Source organism: Lipotes vexillifer, unplaced genomic scaffold, assembly GCF_000442215.2.
Source record: "Lipotes vexillifer unplaced genomic scaffold, Lipotes_vexillifer_v1.1 scaffold1484, whole genome shotgun sequence".
Lineage (NCBI taxonomy): Eukaryota > Metazoa > Chordata > Mammalia > Artiodactyla > Lipotidae > Lipotes > Lipotes vexillifer.
In genome coordinates this window covers 716,925-732,577 of record NW_006798010.1, presented here as the reverse complement: position 1 = coordinate 732,577, position 15,653 = coordinate 716,925, and the positions used below count along the sequence as shown (strand labels likewise).

General features: G+C 54.0%; 2 protein-coding genes across 3 annotated transcripts in view; one reads left to right on the top strand and one right to left on the bottom strand.

Annotated features, from left to right (window-relative positions):
* CIB2 (calcium and integrin binding family member 2) overlaps positions 1-4,863 on the top strand; it is a 21,145-nt gene extending 16,282 nt beyond the window's left edge. For both annotated transcript variants that reach the window (XM_007470034.1, XM_007470033.1), the window contains 3 exons: positions 1,933-2,080; positions 4,213-4,408; positions 4,842-4,863. In XM_007470034.1, the coding sequence (XP_007470096.1) occupies positions 1,933-2,080; positions 4,213-4,408; positions 4,842-4,863 (366 nt within the window). The remainder of the gene's footprint in view (positions 1-1,932; positions 2,081-4,212; positions 4,409-4,841) is intronic.
* A 2,338-nt stretch (positions 4,864-7,201) lies between these two features.
* SH2D7 (SH2 domain containing 7) overlaps positions 7,202-15,653 on the bottom strand; it is an 8,885-nt gene continuing 433 nt past the window's right edge. The window contains 6 exon segments of the mRNA XM_007470044.1: positions 7,202-7,252; positions 8,710-9,021; positions 9,023-9,379; positions 10,750-10,958; positions 11,249-11,418; positions 14,437-14,526. Coding sequence (XP_007470106.1) covers positions 7,202-7,252; positions 8,710-9,021; positions 9,023-9,379; positions 10,750-10,958; positions 11,249-11,418; positions 14,437-14,526 — 1,189 coding nt within the window.

The window sequence follows — 15,653 nt, the reverse complement described above, 5'->3', positions numbered from 1 at the left end:
CCCGCGTCTCCTGCATCGGCAGGCGGACTCTCAAGCACTGCGCCACCAGGGAAGCCCGAGTGTCTTCTTTTTAAGGTAATTTTTTTTAGCCTCGTCCTCGCATGGCTGTTGTCTCTCACAGCACGGTCATCCATAGCATCTCCTCTCAGACTTTAACGGGCGCAGGAGTCACCTAGGGATCTTGTCAAAATGCCGATTCAGGGGCTTCCCTGGTGGCGCAGTGGTTGAGAGTCTGCCTGCCGATGCAGGGGACACGGGTTCGTGCCCCGTTCCGGGAAGATCCCACATGCCGTGGAGCGGCTGGGCCCGTGAGCCATGGGCCGCTGAGCCTGCGCGTCCGGAGCCTGTGCTGCGCAACGGGAGAGGCCACAACAGTGAGAGGCCCGCGTACCGCAAAAAAAAAAAAAAAATGCCGATTCAGGTTCAGTAGGTCTGGGGTCCAAGATCCTGTTTTTCTAACAGGCTCTCAGGTGAGACTGATGCTGCTAGCCCTCAAACCATATATATCCTTTGACATAAGAGTTTCATTTCCCGAGTTCCTTACACACAAAATACACTCCAACGGTAAGAAAGCATTTGGGTTTTTAGGGCACATTGCTGTGGGTCTTTGCAAAGAGCCCCTTGCCAGACCTCAGGTGTGTGACTCTGGTGTCAGGGTGTCCACTTGGGGTCCACATGGCATCCACTTGGGGCCTGTATCCTGGTCATGACCTCAGTCCTGGGGCACAGTGAGCCAGAGGCTCAGCCCTGACAAGCATCGAGCCTGGCTTAGAGAGGGGCTTGATTCCAGGCTCAGAGGATCACTAGAGGGTGTGAAGCATTTCGGCAGGAACCATGGGATTGTCTCTCAGCCCCCTGTGCTGGCCTGGGTTGGGCACAGAGTGGAGTGGCCCAGTGCTGGCCTAGCTGGGGTGGAGGGCTCCAGGAGAGGTGGGCCCTGAGTGAGTTGGGATCAGAGGAAGGAGTCATTGGTATAATTCCCCACCTACCTGTGGGCTGGTCCCGGCCCAGTTCTCCCACCTCTGGGGCCCCGCTTCTGCCCCCTGTGATCTTCGTCTGAGCTGAGAGCTGCCCAGGCCCTGGGCTCTTGTTGTAATAGGGAAGAACCTTTTGTATTTTATTCCAAGTTAATCACTAAAGGGATGTTTCCTCTAAGCTTAAATTATACATAGTGGCCCATCTCTGGGAACCCTGCCTCCCAGGTAATGAGCGTTAAGCTAAAATACCTCTATTTAGCTCACAGGAAACATCCTGACCAGGCCCACCTGTGAATGACTACAGGGAGGAAGAAATTAACACCTCCCCTCCAGAGGCTGATGGGAAACAGGAAGTGTTTAACTTTACTCCCTCCCCTTCTAGTATAAAAGAAGCCTGAATTCTAACTCAGGCAAGGTGGTTCTTTGGGGTCAGGAGTCCACCATCTTCTCGGTTAGCTGGCTTTCCAAATAACATCACTATTCCTTGCCCAAACAACTTGTTTCTCTATGTTTTGGCCTCTCGTGTGGTGAGCAGTACGAACGTGGACTCAGTAACATTGTCTTCCCTTGCATGTCAAGGCAGGAGCCTCCATGAACTCCCTGGGCAATGGGACTAATCCCTGCTCCTGCCTCAGAAGAGGTGATGCCTCCAGTGGGCACACCTTGGTTCTGCTGAGCCCTCCATGCTGATCTGAACAATATAACAAGACATGACGCTTGCAGAGCTCTCACTGGTGCCAGGCTTCGTACCAACACCTTACATACTTTAACTTATTCAACCATCTCCCAACCCAGTTAAGTAGGTGCAATTATTATCCCCATTTTACAGATGGGGAAACTGAGGCCCAGGGGGATTAGGTCACTCGTTCAAGGTCACATAGGCCATAGCTGTCGGGCTCTGGGTTCCTCCCAGTGAACCTTCACCTATGGTGACTGCTGTGGTTGTTTTCTTCAGGAGAATCCCTTCAAGGAAAGGATTGTGGAGTCTTTTTCTGAGGATGGCGAGGGGAACCTCACCTTCAACGACTTTGTCGACATGTTTTCTGTGCTCTGTGAGTCGGCTCCCCGCGACCTCAAGGCAAACTACGCCTTCAAGATCTACGGTAACGAGGGCCTGGAGGAGGGGCTGTGATGCTGCGTGAGGGTGGTGGCATTCCATAGGCCATCTAGTTACTGCTGGTTCCTGCCGCGGGGACGCTGGGGACACCAAGAACACTCTGAAGAGTGCATGTCCAGCACAGTGGCCAGTGGGGACAACTAGTGCATAAGAGACGTCTGCAGGGTTCTGAGAGCAGAGGAGGGAGGGACCCACTCCACCTAGGGCGGGTGGTTAGCGTGAGGAGAATTCACACGTGGTGACATTTCAGCATGGCCTCAGAGGACAAGAGGAGATTTGTCAACAGGAGAATGGGGGTGGGTATACCTGGTAGAGGGAGCACCACAAAGCACAGGGCGTGGTGAGAAGGTGGGGAGACGAATGTGGTGAGATGAGGGCGGTGTGATTCTGGAGAGGTCACTGGGGCTGGGCTGTGAGGAGCCAGCCAAGGAGTTTGGGGGCCACTGCAGGGTCTCAGGTGAGGCCAGGAAGCCCAGTGTTCTAGAAAGATCACTCGGCATCCTGGAGGAGCTAGACTGGCAGACGCTAGGGTTCTGGAGGGGAGGCCTCTGCTAGGTGGTGAGGCTGGGCTGAGAGGTAGGCTCCTAGGTACCCCCTCCCACCTCTGCAATTGCTGCCAGGGGTAGGGTGGCCTCGTTTCACCCCAGCCCAGCCCAGGACCCACTGTCCCACTGGCCACCAGAGGGTGCCGAGTACCTGCGAAGCTTTTGGTTTCTCCCATGGTGATAGTAGAGAACTTCACGCTGCAGAGCTCGTATGCACTGAGCCTGACAGCAGCTGGGACTGGTGTCAAACCCTCAGACAGTGCTCAGATGGAAACTTTGAGGCCCAGGGAAGGTCCATCCTGGACCAGAGGAGCCACAGACAAACCTCCTGTGCCCAGCATCTTTCATCAGCCAGGGGATCCCAAGGCAGTGGGGCCCATTGGGCTGTTTTTTCATTTTGTAGTTGTCACGTTTATTTCAGGGGACTTTGGTCTACATATATCTCTGCACCCACATTGTGTTTGCACGTCAGAGGCATGGTACCCGCCTTGTCTACCCTTAACAAACTACGCCCACAAGGTTCAAGTAAAAAGCTTCTCGAATTCCAACCATCATCCCCCTAATGTTGGACCCCATGGCGTTGCTTCTGGGAAGGCTGTAGTCTGCCAGAGAGGGGAAGTGCAGGGCACACAGCCAAGCAGGCGTGGGGACAAGTGAAGGGAGAACCAGGGCTCCCCTACCACCCTGGACTGGTGGGTGGAATGGAGAAAGGCAACTGGGACCTGGAGTTTGGTGCTGGGGGGAACTGGGGCCTGACCTCTAGCAAGGATCACCCACTTCCTTGACCTTTGTTTCCCTGAAGAATGAATGGAGTCTCCTGGACAGATAAATGGGAAGGGCGCTCCAGACAGAAGAAATAGCACTTGCAAAGATCTGATAGTTGGGTTGAAAGGCAGTCAGAAGGGTGTTCGAGTTTCCTCTGTTGAGCTTGTGTGTGGCTCGGCCCTCTGAACATTTTGCTGAGCTGTGGACAGTGGTAGTGCCTTTTACCGAGTAGAATCAAACCATGTTCCCTGCTCTTTGTGCACAAAAGGCAACCACAGGGCCTCTCTCTGGGGGGGCTTCTGAGTCTTCTGACCTCCGTGTCTGGCTTGGGACCAGAGGCAATGCGGTACAGTTTAGAAAACACAGGTCTTAGCGTCGAACAGGCCCCGGTCAGCATCCCAGCTTCCCCTCCAACAGCCATCTGAATCAACAGACCTTGATTCAGTCACTCGGCCTTGCCAGGTCTTGGTTCCCTTAGCTTTAGAGGGAACACAGGGTCCACCATGGGGCAAGGCCAGGAGAGCCGTTTAGCCTGGGCCCAAAGTTCCCAGGAGGCCTCAGATTTGGACGTTTGAAGTGTGTCAGGCCAAGGCTGGGCTTGCCGTCATGGTGGGGGTTTGTGCAGACTGTGAATGTGGATTTGTTGAATGTGGTGTTAAGAGGTGCCTCGTGAGTGAGACCCCCTGGTCCCTGTCAGCTGAGGGCAAGGATCCAGTGTTCCCAGAGTGTGCACAGAGGGGCCAGGGAGGTATCTGGTGTGGCCAGCTCAGAGGAGAGTGGCCTGAGCGTCCCTGACCCCACCCCACAGACTTCAACACCGACAACTTCATCTGCAAGGAGGACCTGGAGCTGACGCTGGCCCGGCTCACCAAGTCGGAGCTGGACGAGGACGAGGTGGTGCTCGTGTGCGACAAGGTCATTGAGGAGGCCGATCTGGACGGCGACGGCAAGCTGGGCTTCTCTGACTTCGAGGACATGATCGCCAAGGCCCCCGACTTCCTCAGGTGCCCTCCCGAGGGTCTAGCATGGGCAGGGCAGGCCTGAATGGGGGCCGCAGCCAGGAGACCCCGCGGGGCTGAGGCACTGTCACTGCTCCCGAGAGCAGTGGTCCCGGCAGGCTCTGTGTGGGCCGGGAGGCAGGTCACATTCCAGGCCCAGCTGCCCTCAGTGTGTGACTGGGAAGTCCTCTGTCCCCAGCAGGGCCGGTCTCTGGTGAAGGATAGAGACTGGGGGCCCTTTAGTTATGTCGGGGGTTGGATGCCCTGGGCACAGCTGGTCCTCCAGGCCTTCCTTCCCTCGTGCAGATTGTTTGCATCCTCTGCACCCTCCTGGAGGAGCTGTCCAGGGTTGGGTGCGGGGCCTGGTTGGCTTTCTACTGAGGACCTTTACCCACCCAGTCCAGAGCCTCTCAGCCCCTCTTGCTCTTTCTCTTTCCAGCACTTTCCACGTCCGGATCTGAGGACAGTGCCGAGGTTACAGGGGCCAGAAGTCGACCATCCAGCTCTGCTGCCTACACGAGTGTGACATCCAGCCTCCTCAGGAGAGGAGCTGTGGCCTCTGGGGTTTACACCCACACACATTTCCTTGGCCCTTTCAGCAAAAAATCCTTAACCAGGGAAGGGGGGATGTGAGGGGCAGGGCCTTTCCCAGTCCCCCTGTGGTCCCTCCACAGGTCTTCCTTCTATCCCCCCAACCTTCCCCACACCCTGGTCCTCTCCCCATCAGAAATGGCCCTACTGGGAGGGGAAAACAGAACCCCTAACAGGGCAGGGGTGCTGACTTGTCCAAGTTCTGGGAAGGCACCCTGGTTGCCCAGGGCAAAGTGAAAAAAAAAAAAAAGGACAAGGTTTAACGAGCTATGCAATCTTTCTCCAGAACCCACAGCTGGGCTATACCCGACCCCGCCTGTTCCTTCTCCCCTGACCCTTCCCAATGTGAAGCTGTGTGAACAGTGGGTCCAAGGGCTCTGTCCCTGTCTCTGTCCAGGACCTGAACACCACCCCATCTGCCTTCCCCAGTGACGTGGAATCCTCACTGGTGTGTGCTGTCCACAGATTTGTGAACTCCTCGTACAGTAAAACACTTTCATGTCCCCGTGTTCTCTGTGTCTGCCAAGGTTAGGAAATATTCACTGTTCCCTTTTCTCCTTGAAATTCCACCATTAGCAATTCACGTCTCTAAGCATTGCCTTCCCGCTTTAAGGCACCAACTTTTATTTCAGTGCTTAGGTCCTTAAGGGGAAGACACATCTGTGCCCCAAATCTTCGAATGAGCACCGTGAAGAGATGTTGGGTGAAAACCGTTTCCATTTCCCTCATAGTGATAGTCATTCCAGTGAAGATTTATGGAGTACGAACCATGTATCAGGTACAGGGTGACCAGATCACATAGGGATGGCCAGCAAGCGCCCACTGGCTGGCTCCCCAAACTGCCCAGCAGCGCCCAGGCTGACCCAGGCGGCCAGCCAGGCTTGGGCCTGCCTTAGGAGGGGTGACCAACTGTACAGCCTTGAGCAGGCTGCTCATTTACTCTCAGTCCCTACAACCCCCCTGGGAGGTAGGGACTCTTAGAGCCCCATTTCTCAGAGGGAGACGCTGCATAGCCAAGAGGCCGCTGTGGGTAGGTTTTCCCCACAAATGTGAACTGAGCCAACTCTGCCCAGGGAGGGAGCCTGAGGCGGGCTGCGGTGTTCTCTCTGGGGAGGGTTAGTTGCCTGGGGGCAGTGGGCAGGGGGCAGCAGCCCAACTGCTCACCCTTATGGAGGTGGGGACACATGGGTATGAGGGGGAGTGGGATCCCAAGGGAAGGGGACAGAGGAGCCAGGCTGACCTGAGGAAATGGCTGTAGTGAGAGGCCTGAGGGCCCCATGTGTAGAGCTGATGCCTGGGCAAGGCCTAAGGGCCACCAGGTGGGGTCTGGGTCTCATGGGAGGGGTCTGAGAGCCACCCCTAAAGGCCAAGGCTGGCTGGAGGCAGAGGGCAGATGAGGGTGACCTGGTCAGATAGGGACGCCAGCAAGTACCCACTGGCTGGCTCCAGAAACGGACCAGCAACGCCCAGGCTGACTGACTGGCAGGTGGCTGCTCCTCTCCGGGTCTCCGTCTCCCCGATCTGCAGCAAAAAGGGTCAGACTAGGGTCTGCCCAGCTTGCATTATGAGGCTGGGATGAAGGTGGGGGCAGAGAGGGGCTGAGGGGATGGTCCCTGGGAGCCCAGGTGCCCCAGGGTCAGAACCATCACCTCCGGGGACGGGGCTTTGCTGCTACTTTCCTGGTTTCTTGCCCCAACCCCCCTGGGGCAGGAGCAGGGATGTGGCCCTGGGCCCTCCCTCCTTTCTGCTGATGGGGCCACGAGGAGGGGGACTGGTTGGTCTCAAGAGCAACTGAATGAATGACATCACTCAGTCAGTTAGGAAAATGCCAGCGCTGCCACGGGGCCTGCCCCACGCTCAGTAAGTGTTCAGTGGTGGGAAGTCAGCACGGTCAATCCGTCCAGGCCCAGCCTGCTCATCTTGGAAATGCAGGTGGCCTTTGGCCAGGCCCCACTCCTCTCGGGCCTTGATTTCCTCTGGATGGGTGGGAGGCACTGGGGAAGCAGGGCACAGCCCTGAGCTGCAGGCAGCTGGAAGGTCCCCTCCCATCCTGTCCCCTAGGCTGTCTCGGAGCCTTGTTCCAGAGCAGGCTGGTTCGATCTGAGGGCGCAAGGGGTGCCTTCAAGCAAGCTGAGAGCTTCCCAGTAAGCCCTGGCATAGCCCAGATACCGGGAAACCTGCTGGTGAGCTTCAGAAAGCCAGGCCTCCTCAGGATTTGCGCTTCTTGCCTGTGAAGAAGAGCCTCCGGAGCTTGTCAGGCTGCAAGGAGGGAGAAGATGCTAGCGCCTGGGCCCCTGGACAGGGAGGGGAGAGCCAGGCTCAGAGCATCCCCTGGCAGCAACTGGGGGCTGGAGAAAGGCCAGGCTGGAATACTGACAGTTGTTCCACCACCCCTCTCAGTGCCAGAAATTCCACTCCAGTCCTCTGGTTTGGATGAAGGGTTCGCCCTCTCTGGCTAAGGAGGCTAGGGGGAAGTGGAGAAGAAAGGCCAAGTCCGCCCTTCCCTCACTGGGGCCCCTGGGGTCCCCAACCCCAGCGCTGTCTGCCCCAGCCATGCCCTAGGTAGAACGGGGGTGGGGATGCACATGGTGCCACCAGGGACCGGAAGGACTTTGCAGCTAGAGGAAGAGCAGACATGGGTTGTGGCTTCTGTGGTTCTTAGAAGGGCTGTCTGCAGGCAGGATCTGTGGTCCCGGGCGTCAGGACCTCAGAGGCAGCCTTGCACCAGGCGAGCTCCCTGTCCTGGGGTGCGTGGGCACAGCCTTTCCCTGCGGGAGGAGCTGGCAGAGCTTCTGGTGAAGGCCTTTCAGCTGGGAGCTCGGGGTTTTGCTGTTCAAGCGGAAGAGGGGGTCTGCACGTGCCCGAGGCCTGAGGCTGTGCCCTCGGGGAGTGGGCTCTCCCAGCTCGTCGGCTCCAGGCCTAGGCAAATACGCTGGGGCTGAGGGTCCAGGAGGGTTCCTCTGCCTCCCTGGGAATCCTGACCGCCTCCCTCTGCCCTCCTGATCCCTGCTTCCCCTTTTCTCCTTTCTTATCAGAAATCCCCAGGAGTAACAGCTGCTCACTGACAGCCATCTCTGGGCTGTGTCCTGAGCACATAAGGATGTCTAGCTTCACCTCCTGGGCAGCAGCCCCTGGACACAGCCATAGGACCAGCCCATTTTACAGATGAGGAAATGGAGGTCCTGGATAGATGCTAAATAAGAATACAGGATGCCCGCTTAAATTTGAACTTCAGATAAATGAGGAATAATTGCACTATTGGGGCCATAGTTATGCTTTAAAAAATTACTCATTGTTTATCTGAAATTCAAATTAACTGGGCATCTTGTGTTTATCTTGCTAAATCTGGCAATCTTAGTTGTGGGGGGCGGGGAAGGGCGGGGAACTATCTTGCCCAAAGCCATGTGGCTAGGGAGTGGCTGAGCCATGAAAAGGGCCAAGGCAAGTCAGACCTGGAGCCAGGGCCCTTGTCCACCTCTCTGAGGCTCTCAGATGTTTGCAGTGCCAAGAGGGAGGGACAGGAGTCCTAGTCTGCCACAGAGAAAGACATCAGAAGGGCCTGGAAGCCTCCATCTTACATCCAAACCTAACATCTGCCTCTCCCACCATCTCTAAGCAGAAGTTAGGGCTGGAAAGTTCTGGGCAGTGGCAGTGACCTGACCTGCCCACACCTGAGGGCCACAGGTCCCTCCTACCACCCCATCCATGGAGCCCACCTTATGTCTCCGTCCAGTCTTCTTGCTCCTGGCTGCCAGGATTTGTTCATAGGTGTTCCCGGGCTCTGGGAGCTCTGGGGCCCCCAATATCCTCTCATAGCCACAGTCTGTGGACCCTGAAAGCTTGCTATATGTGGGACTTGCTCCAGGATAGGCGGGCCTGGCTGGGCCACCCCAGCAGACTGTGATCTGCTCGTAGGTACTGCTGCCTTCTTGGTCTGGCACATCCCTGGCCTCCTCTAGGAGGCCTTCTGCCCAGATGAGCTCATAGATGTCTGCAGAACGGCTCAGTTTTGGAGACCCCTGACCCCTGACTCCAGGTAGCAGCTGAGGATCCTAGAGCCTCAGAACTGGGGGGCAGGAGAAGGCCCCAAGAAGTGGGAGACACTCTAGGGCCCTGGTCTGAGCTCACCCCAGAGAGGGCAGGTCCTGGGCCATCAGGCTTGTTCTGGCTTCCATCTGAGAGTCTCCTCAGGGCCTCCTTGCCTGGGGAGAAGGCCTGGCTGCTGGCTGGAACTGGCCCCTGCCTGCCAGACACATCTGTGCCCCGGCCTAGCCGTGCCTGGTTCATCCTTCTCAGGTCTGCATAGATGATGTTGTTGGGGCCTCCAAAGGACTCATCCAGAAGGGAAGCACTCCTCTCCGGGAGGGGAGGCACCTTGACGGGGGCCTGGGGAGAGAACGACAGAACCTCTTAGAGGTTACCCTGTCACTAAGTTGCCTTCTGGTAAACTGCAGGTCTCTCAGAGAAGCTGAGGCCCCTTGTCTTGGGCTCAGTTTACCTCACTGTTACGTGCAGGGGTTGGTTGACGTTCGGGGTCCCTGCCAGCTTCATGCTCTAGGACTCTGAGTATGGTCCTTATGTTGGCATTCAAGGCCAGGGGTCACGAAATCTACCTCCCACCCAAGATCATCCTGCCCTGCTCCTCTCCCCCCCAGAGTGGTGGTCCCTCAGAGCCCCCTGAGCCCACCCACTCACTGCTCCCTTCCCCTTCAGAATGGTCCACCCCCAAGTCCATCAGTTGTGTATTTATTCAACAAATATTTAGTAAGCACTGTGTAGACACCGTCCTAGGTGCCAAGGGCTCAGTGATGAGCAAGACCACCTCTTGGGAGTTTACATTCAAACCTGGAGATGGGCAACATACTGCTCTGTTGTATAGTTTAATGTGGTTGATGTCATATATGATACAATAGTATATCACAAGATAATATACTGTCAGCTCATGATCAGTACTATGAAGTAGAACAAAGCAAAGTAATGGGATAGGGAGAAGGGCTGGAAGGAGAGGGGATATTTTCTATAGTTTAGGTGGTCCTCTCTGAGGAAATGACATTCAAGCAGAGAATGGAATGCAGTGAGAGTAGAAGCCATGCAGATGTCTGGTGGGAAGAGCATTCCAGGCAGTGGGTACAGCAAGAGCAAAGGGCCCTGAGGTGGGAACGAGGTTGATGTGTTCAAGGGAGATCCAAAGGCCAATGAGGTTAGAGAAAAGTGAAGAAAGGGGACAGGTAGCAGGGCACCTGGTGAGGCTCTTGTGGACCCTGGTGAAGATTTCAGATTTTATTTTAAACATGAGGAGAAGCCCTCACTGTGATCTGATATATAGTAAGAAAAATCTCCGTGAGTCCCTCCTGTGAGTTGCTGTGGAGGAAAATAAAGTATTGACTCACAGGCATCCCACTCTACAGTTTACAAAGGGATTTTTCTGACATTTCATATCCATTCCCTCATTCAAGCCTCACAGGAACCTCAAGATTGGTAAACTGAGGCTCAGAGAGGTTATGTGACTTGTCCAAAGTCACTCAGCTAGAAAGGCCAAGCCAAGGTTTGAACCAAATCCACCGGCCAGAGGCAGGCCACAGCATGGGTGAACCACTGGGTAATTCCAAGCTGGGCCGCTCCTCTCTGGGCCTGGCACTCACCCTCCGCAGCCTGAGGGGATGGCCGGTGTGGCCTCTCCGGGCCTGATGGTGGACGTGGCACCCACATTCCTGGTCTAGCAAGCCCGACTCTGGGTAGCCCAGAATCATCCTCACCTCCATGCTTTCTTCCTTGGGGAGGTTCCAGGGGCTTGCATCTAGGCTCTTCTTTTTGTAGATGAAGGACACCTGGGGCTTTGAAGAGGGGTGGGGGCTGGCAACCTTGTCTGGGACCACCGTGGGGGACACTGCAGCAGGTGGGTTTTCCAGGCCCAGATTGGTCTGATGGAGGCCCAGGGTGATGGCGTCATATAGATCACTGTTCTCTAGCTGGAGGCAGTGGGGGCACAGCAGGTGTGTGGTCATACACCCCTGGCCAGCCTCTAGCCTCCTGCCAGAGACTGCTGGCCAGAGATTGAAACATTCCCACCAGGTCCCTGACCTCAGGTAGAATGCTTCCTCCATCTCCCCTTCTCAAATAGGGACCATGACCCTGCACTGAGTGCCCCTGGGTGGTAGGAAATACGGAAGGCAAGGAAAGGCATGTGGTTGAGTGGTGGACACCCCTGGCCCAGGCACCCTGTCCCACCCCCTGCCCCCCGGGGAAGAGAGGTACCTACCCGGGGGCAGGCAGCAGCCAGGGTCTCCCCGAAGGGCTCAAACTGCACTTCCTGGTAATGGCGCACGAGCTCAGCCAGGGTGCCGTGGCTCTGGGTATCCCCTGAGATGAGGTAGCGCCGGTTTTGGAGCTGGTTGATGACAAAATGCCGGCAGTGGTCACTGCCCCTGCAACACTTGTGGCCTGGGGCTGCTGACAACCGGCAGCCCCGCCTTGGCCCAGGGCCGGAGCTAACCCGGGGCCGTGCTGCCCACTTGGGCCTTGACGTGTTCCTCTATAAAGTGGAACTTGACATCCAGCAAACACAGCCTTGCAGGTGATAGGGAGCGGTTTTTCAACGCGCACCCCCCCCCGCCGCCCCCCCGCACATCAGTCAGGGAGGAAAGGGCCAGGGCCGGGGTTAAGGGGGAGTGAGGCACTCAGCTTGGAGCATGGATGCAAATTTAAAGGGATGCCACAAAACTTAGTAATCAAGGTAACTAATAATGCAATATTTTAGAAAATCAAAATTAATACCCAAATATCCATGATGAAATATCTAAAATATCTAAGGCTTAAAAGATGAGGTCCAAGCCCACACTTGCACAACTCAGCCTTACTCATCTTACCCAAATCCCGGCCAGGCCGAAAAGATGGAGTTCCAGCTCCCATCTCCACTCCAGCCTGTAAAGTCCCACCCTCTTCATTTTCCTTTTTTATGGAAGAGTAACGTAAACACAGTGAAGTGCACACGTCCTAAGTGTGCAGCTCCATGAACTTCCACATATGAACATTCCCAGGTAACCATCGCTTAGAGCAGAACAAAACATTTTCTGGCTCCCCAGAAGACTCACTTGTGGCTCCTTCCAGTCAAACGTAGCCACCACTCTGACCCCCATCACCATAGATCAGTTTTGCTTGTTATGGAATTTCACCTAAATGGAATCATACAGTATTTCTTTTTTGTGTCTGGCTTCTTTCACGCAACATTATATCTTTGAGATTGATTCATGTCCATGTACAATTAGCTTCCTTTTTCACCCCATTGATAGGTAGTGTTCCATTTAATTAAGTCCACAATTTATCCATTCTGCTGATGAACACTTAGATTATTGCCACATCTGGGCAATTATAGATACAGCTGCTCTGAATATTCTTGTACATGGCTTTTGCTGAATATATGTATTCATTGCTATTGAGAATATCCCAGGGAGGAGAAAGGGGTGAGGGATACATGTATGTTTAGCTTTAGTAGATTATGCCGAATTGTTTTCTAAAATCATTGCCAAGTATGAGAGTTACAGTTGCTCTGCATCTTCACCAACTATTAGGTAGCCTCTGTCTTTCCACTGTAGCCATTCATCGTGGTTTTAGTTTCTATTTCCCCAATTGCGATTGCTAAAGCTGCTGAACACCAGCTCACTGTCCTTTTGGACCCTCTTTTAGGAAGTGCCTTTATTTTGCCTGTGTCATCTTTGTCTTATTGATTTGCAAGAGTTCTTCATATAGTCTGGATATGAGTCTTTTATTAGGTGTATGTATTACAATACAAAACCTCTCAGGCACTGTGGCTTGTCCTTTTATTCACTGAATGGTATCTTCTGATGAACAAAAGTTCTTAATTTTAAAGAAATTCAATTTGTTAACCTTCTCTTTTATGGTCAGTACTCTTGTGTCTCGTTTAAGAAATCTTTGCCTGTCTCAAGGTCATGAAGAATATTTCCTATGTTTTCTTTTCCTATGTTTTCTTTTGCTTTTCTCACTTGGGTCTGTGAACCATCTAGAATTAATTTTTGTGTATGGTGTGAGGTGGGGGTCATTTTTTTCCTTTTGGATATCCAATTGCTCCTGTACCACTTAATGAAAAAACCAGCCCCCCTATTCCCCCCCCCCCCCCCCCTGCTGAATTGCAGTGGTGCCTCTGTTGCAAATCAGGTAACCAAATGTGGGGGACTGTTTCTGGATTCCACTGGGCTATTTGTATATCTTTGTGCAGCCCCATTTTGATCTCTTTAATAAGCTGGCACTCCACCTAAGATCATGTTTGAAAAAAAAAAGCCCTGACGCTGAAAAGACATTTGAAAACTGCTGAGTTTGTATATTTCAAAGTGCTGAGGACCATACCTGGCACATAGAATAACAATCACTATTTTAATAATGACTAACATTTATTTATTTACTATGTTCCAGACACTGTACCAAGCACTTTTAAAGGTATAAACTCATCAAACCCATTCAACAATCCTATGCAATATACCCATTTTACAGATGAGGAAATGTAGGTGCGGAGAGGCAAAGTGACTTGCTCAAGATCAGAATTTGAACTGGGAAAATCTGAGCATATGATAATTTTGAATCTGAATCTGAGGCCTTTGAGATTTGCCCTGGAGCCCCAGCCTCCCTCCCTCCCTAACTAGGGGTGGGGGAGGGAACTGCTTCCTTTTTCTGCCTCCCCCGACCCAACCTACAGGCTCTGACGTCATCACCTCTGACTTCATCCTGGCCATCTTGTCTCCTCTTCTCCATGCCCACTGCCTTACCCTAGCCCAAGCTTCCTCATCTAGCCCACACCTCACCCCTCAGTGGTCCCCACTGCCCCCACACCTCCAGCACCTGTCTTGAGTCCTCCTTCCATAGGCTGCCTGAAGTATACTTGCAAAACCTAAGTCTGACCAGATGACCCTTCATTGTCTACAGACATAGCCAGGCATCCAAGGCTGTCCTGAGCTGCCCTCGGCCTTCCTCTCCAGGCATTGTTCCACTGGAACCATGTGTCCTTCTGCACCTGGCAACTTGTAGCTCCCAACACCTCAGTCTGCCCTGTCTCTGTTCTTTTGCGTATGCAGTTCAATCTATTGGAAAGGCCTTCCTAACACCTCCTTTTCTGGCCAGCAAGTTGCTGTTCTTCCTTCTATCCTGGGCTCAAAATCCACCTCTGTGAAGCCTTCCCCAGCCTCCGATCAGGAGGAGTTTCTCCCCTGCCCGCCACCAACTCACCCCCTTGAAGGTGGGTGCTTCATCCTAGTATATGGCTGCTGCTGTTCAGAAAATGTCTGATGGACATGGACGGATGACTGAGGGAGTGAGGGAGTCAGGGCCCAGGGAAAGCCCAGCAGTGTGGGCTGGTGGAGATTCCAAGCTTATCTGCAAGTCTGGCTTGTGGAGCCAGAGCCCGCCTGCCCTTTGCAGAGGGCTTCCTTTCTTACCTGTAGGACAAGATGTAGCCGGTGGCCCGGTCGCTGAGGCGGATGAGGAAGGAGCCAAGAGCTTTGTCCCTGAGCAGCTGCTCTGTCTGCCTGGGCAGAGGACATGCCATTAGCTGGGGCTGGGTCCCCACAACAGCAGGAGCAGCCTGACTTAGACCAGCCTCAGAGTCCCTGCCAGCCATGCCCCAGACCCAGTGCACAGATCTCCAACCCTTTATAGAGAACTCCCTCAGACTTTTGCCTGGTTCTGTGGAAGATTCAGTCTGGGGCTGGCTGGGCTGGAATCCTGAGGTCACATACACACACCACCACCCCCACAACTGCCTCACCAGCAGGCACAATAGCCACTGACCCTCTCCACCTGAATGTCCCTGCAGCAAGAAGGAATCCATAAAGCTGGAGATTTTTAGGTTTGTGGGATCCTTGCCTCAGGACTGCTGTGTACAGTTGTGCAGGATGTGTACTACACAGTAGTTTCTGCGGGGAGAAGGCATTGGTATGTCTGGAGCCTGACCACAATGGCAACTCATAGGTTCTCATGCCCTTCCCTTGCATGTCCCCTTCAGGATAGTTCTAAATGATGCCAAGGATTTTGGAGGCATGGTGGAAATTCCAGCTGTCTTCTGGTTTGGCAGTACATAGACCAGATATTTCCTCACCCACTTATTCACCAAATACTTGCTGAGTGCCTGCTCTATGTGGGACCAGCTACAAATTTTGCAGGGGTCAGTACTAAATGAAAACCTGGAGCCCCTTACTCAAAAAGTAAGAATTTGAACAGAGCAGAGGGCCCTGTGTTACAGCACACGTCAACGCCCGTGAAGCTGTGCCTGCTTCAATGCCAGGTGCCGGTCCAGGAGAACCTAATGAGTGGCTGCATTTGTCATTCCTTCAGCTAGTGCTTTGGCAGCTTGGAGATCCAGCCCAATCAGAAAGCCAGCCTCCACATCTTGGCCCTTATTCCTGGAGTAACTCTATATCCAGGTTCGCCTGGGAGAGTCCCCACTTAGAGCAGTTCTCCTAGTTAAGTCCTCTTACTAACAGTGCTCTGGTTTGGATGATGAATGAAACAGTCCCCGGATAACATCAGGTTATCTGGAGCTGTTCTGAACGCATTCTTCTCCAGCCTGCCCCTCTCTGTTTCTCTGGCCGCCTGACAGCCCCAGCCATCCCAGCCCTACACTCAGAGCCGGGGCCAGTGCCTTCACCCACCTTGC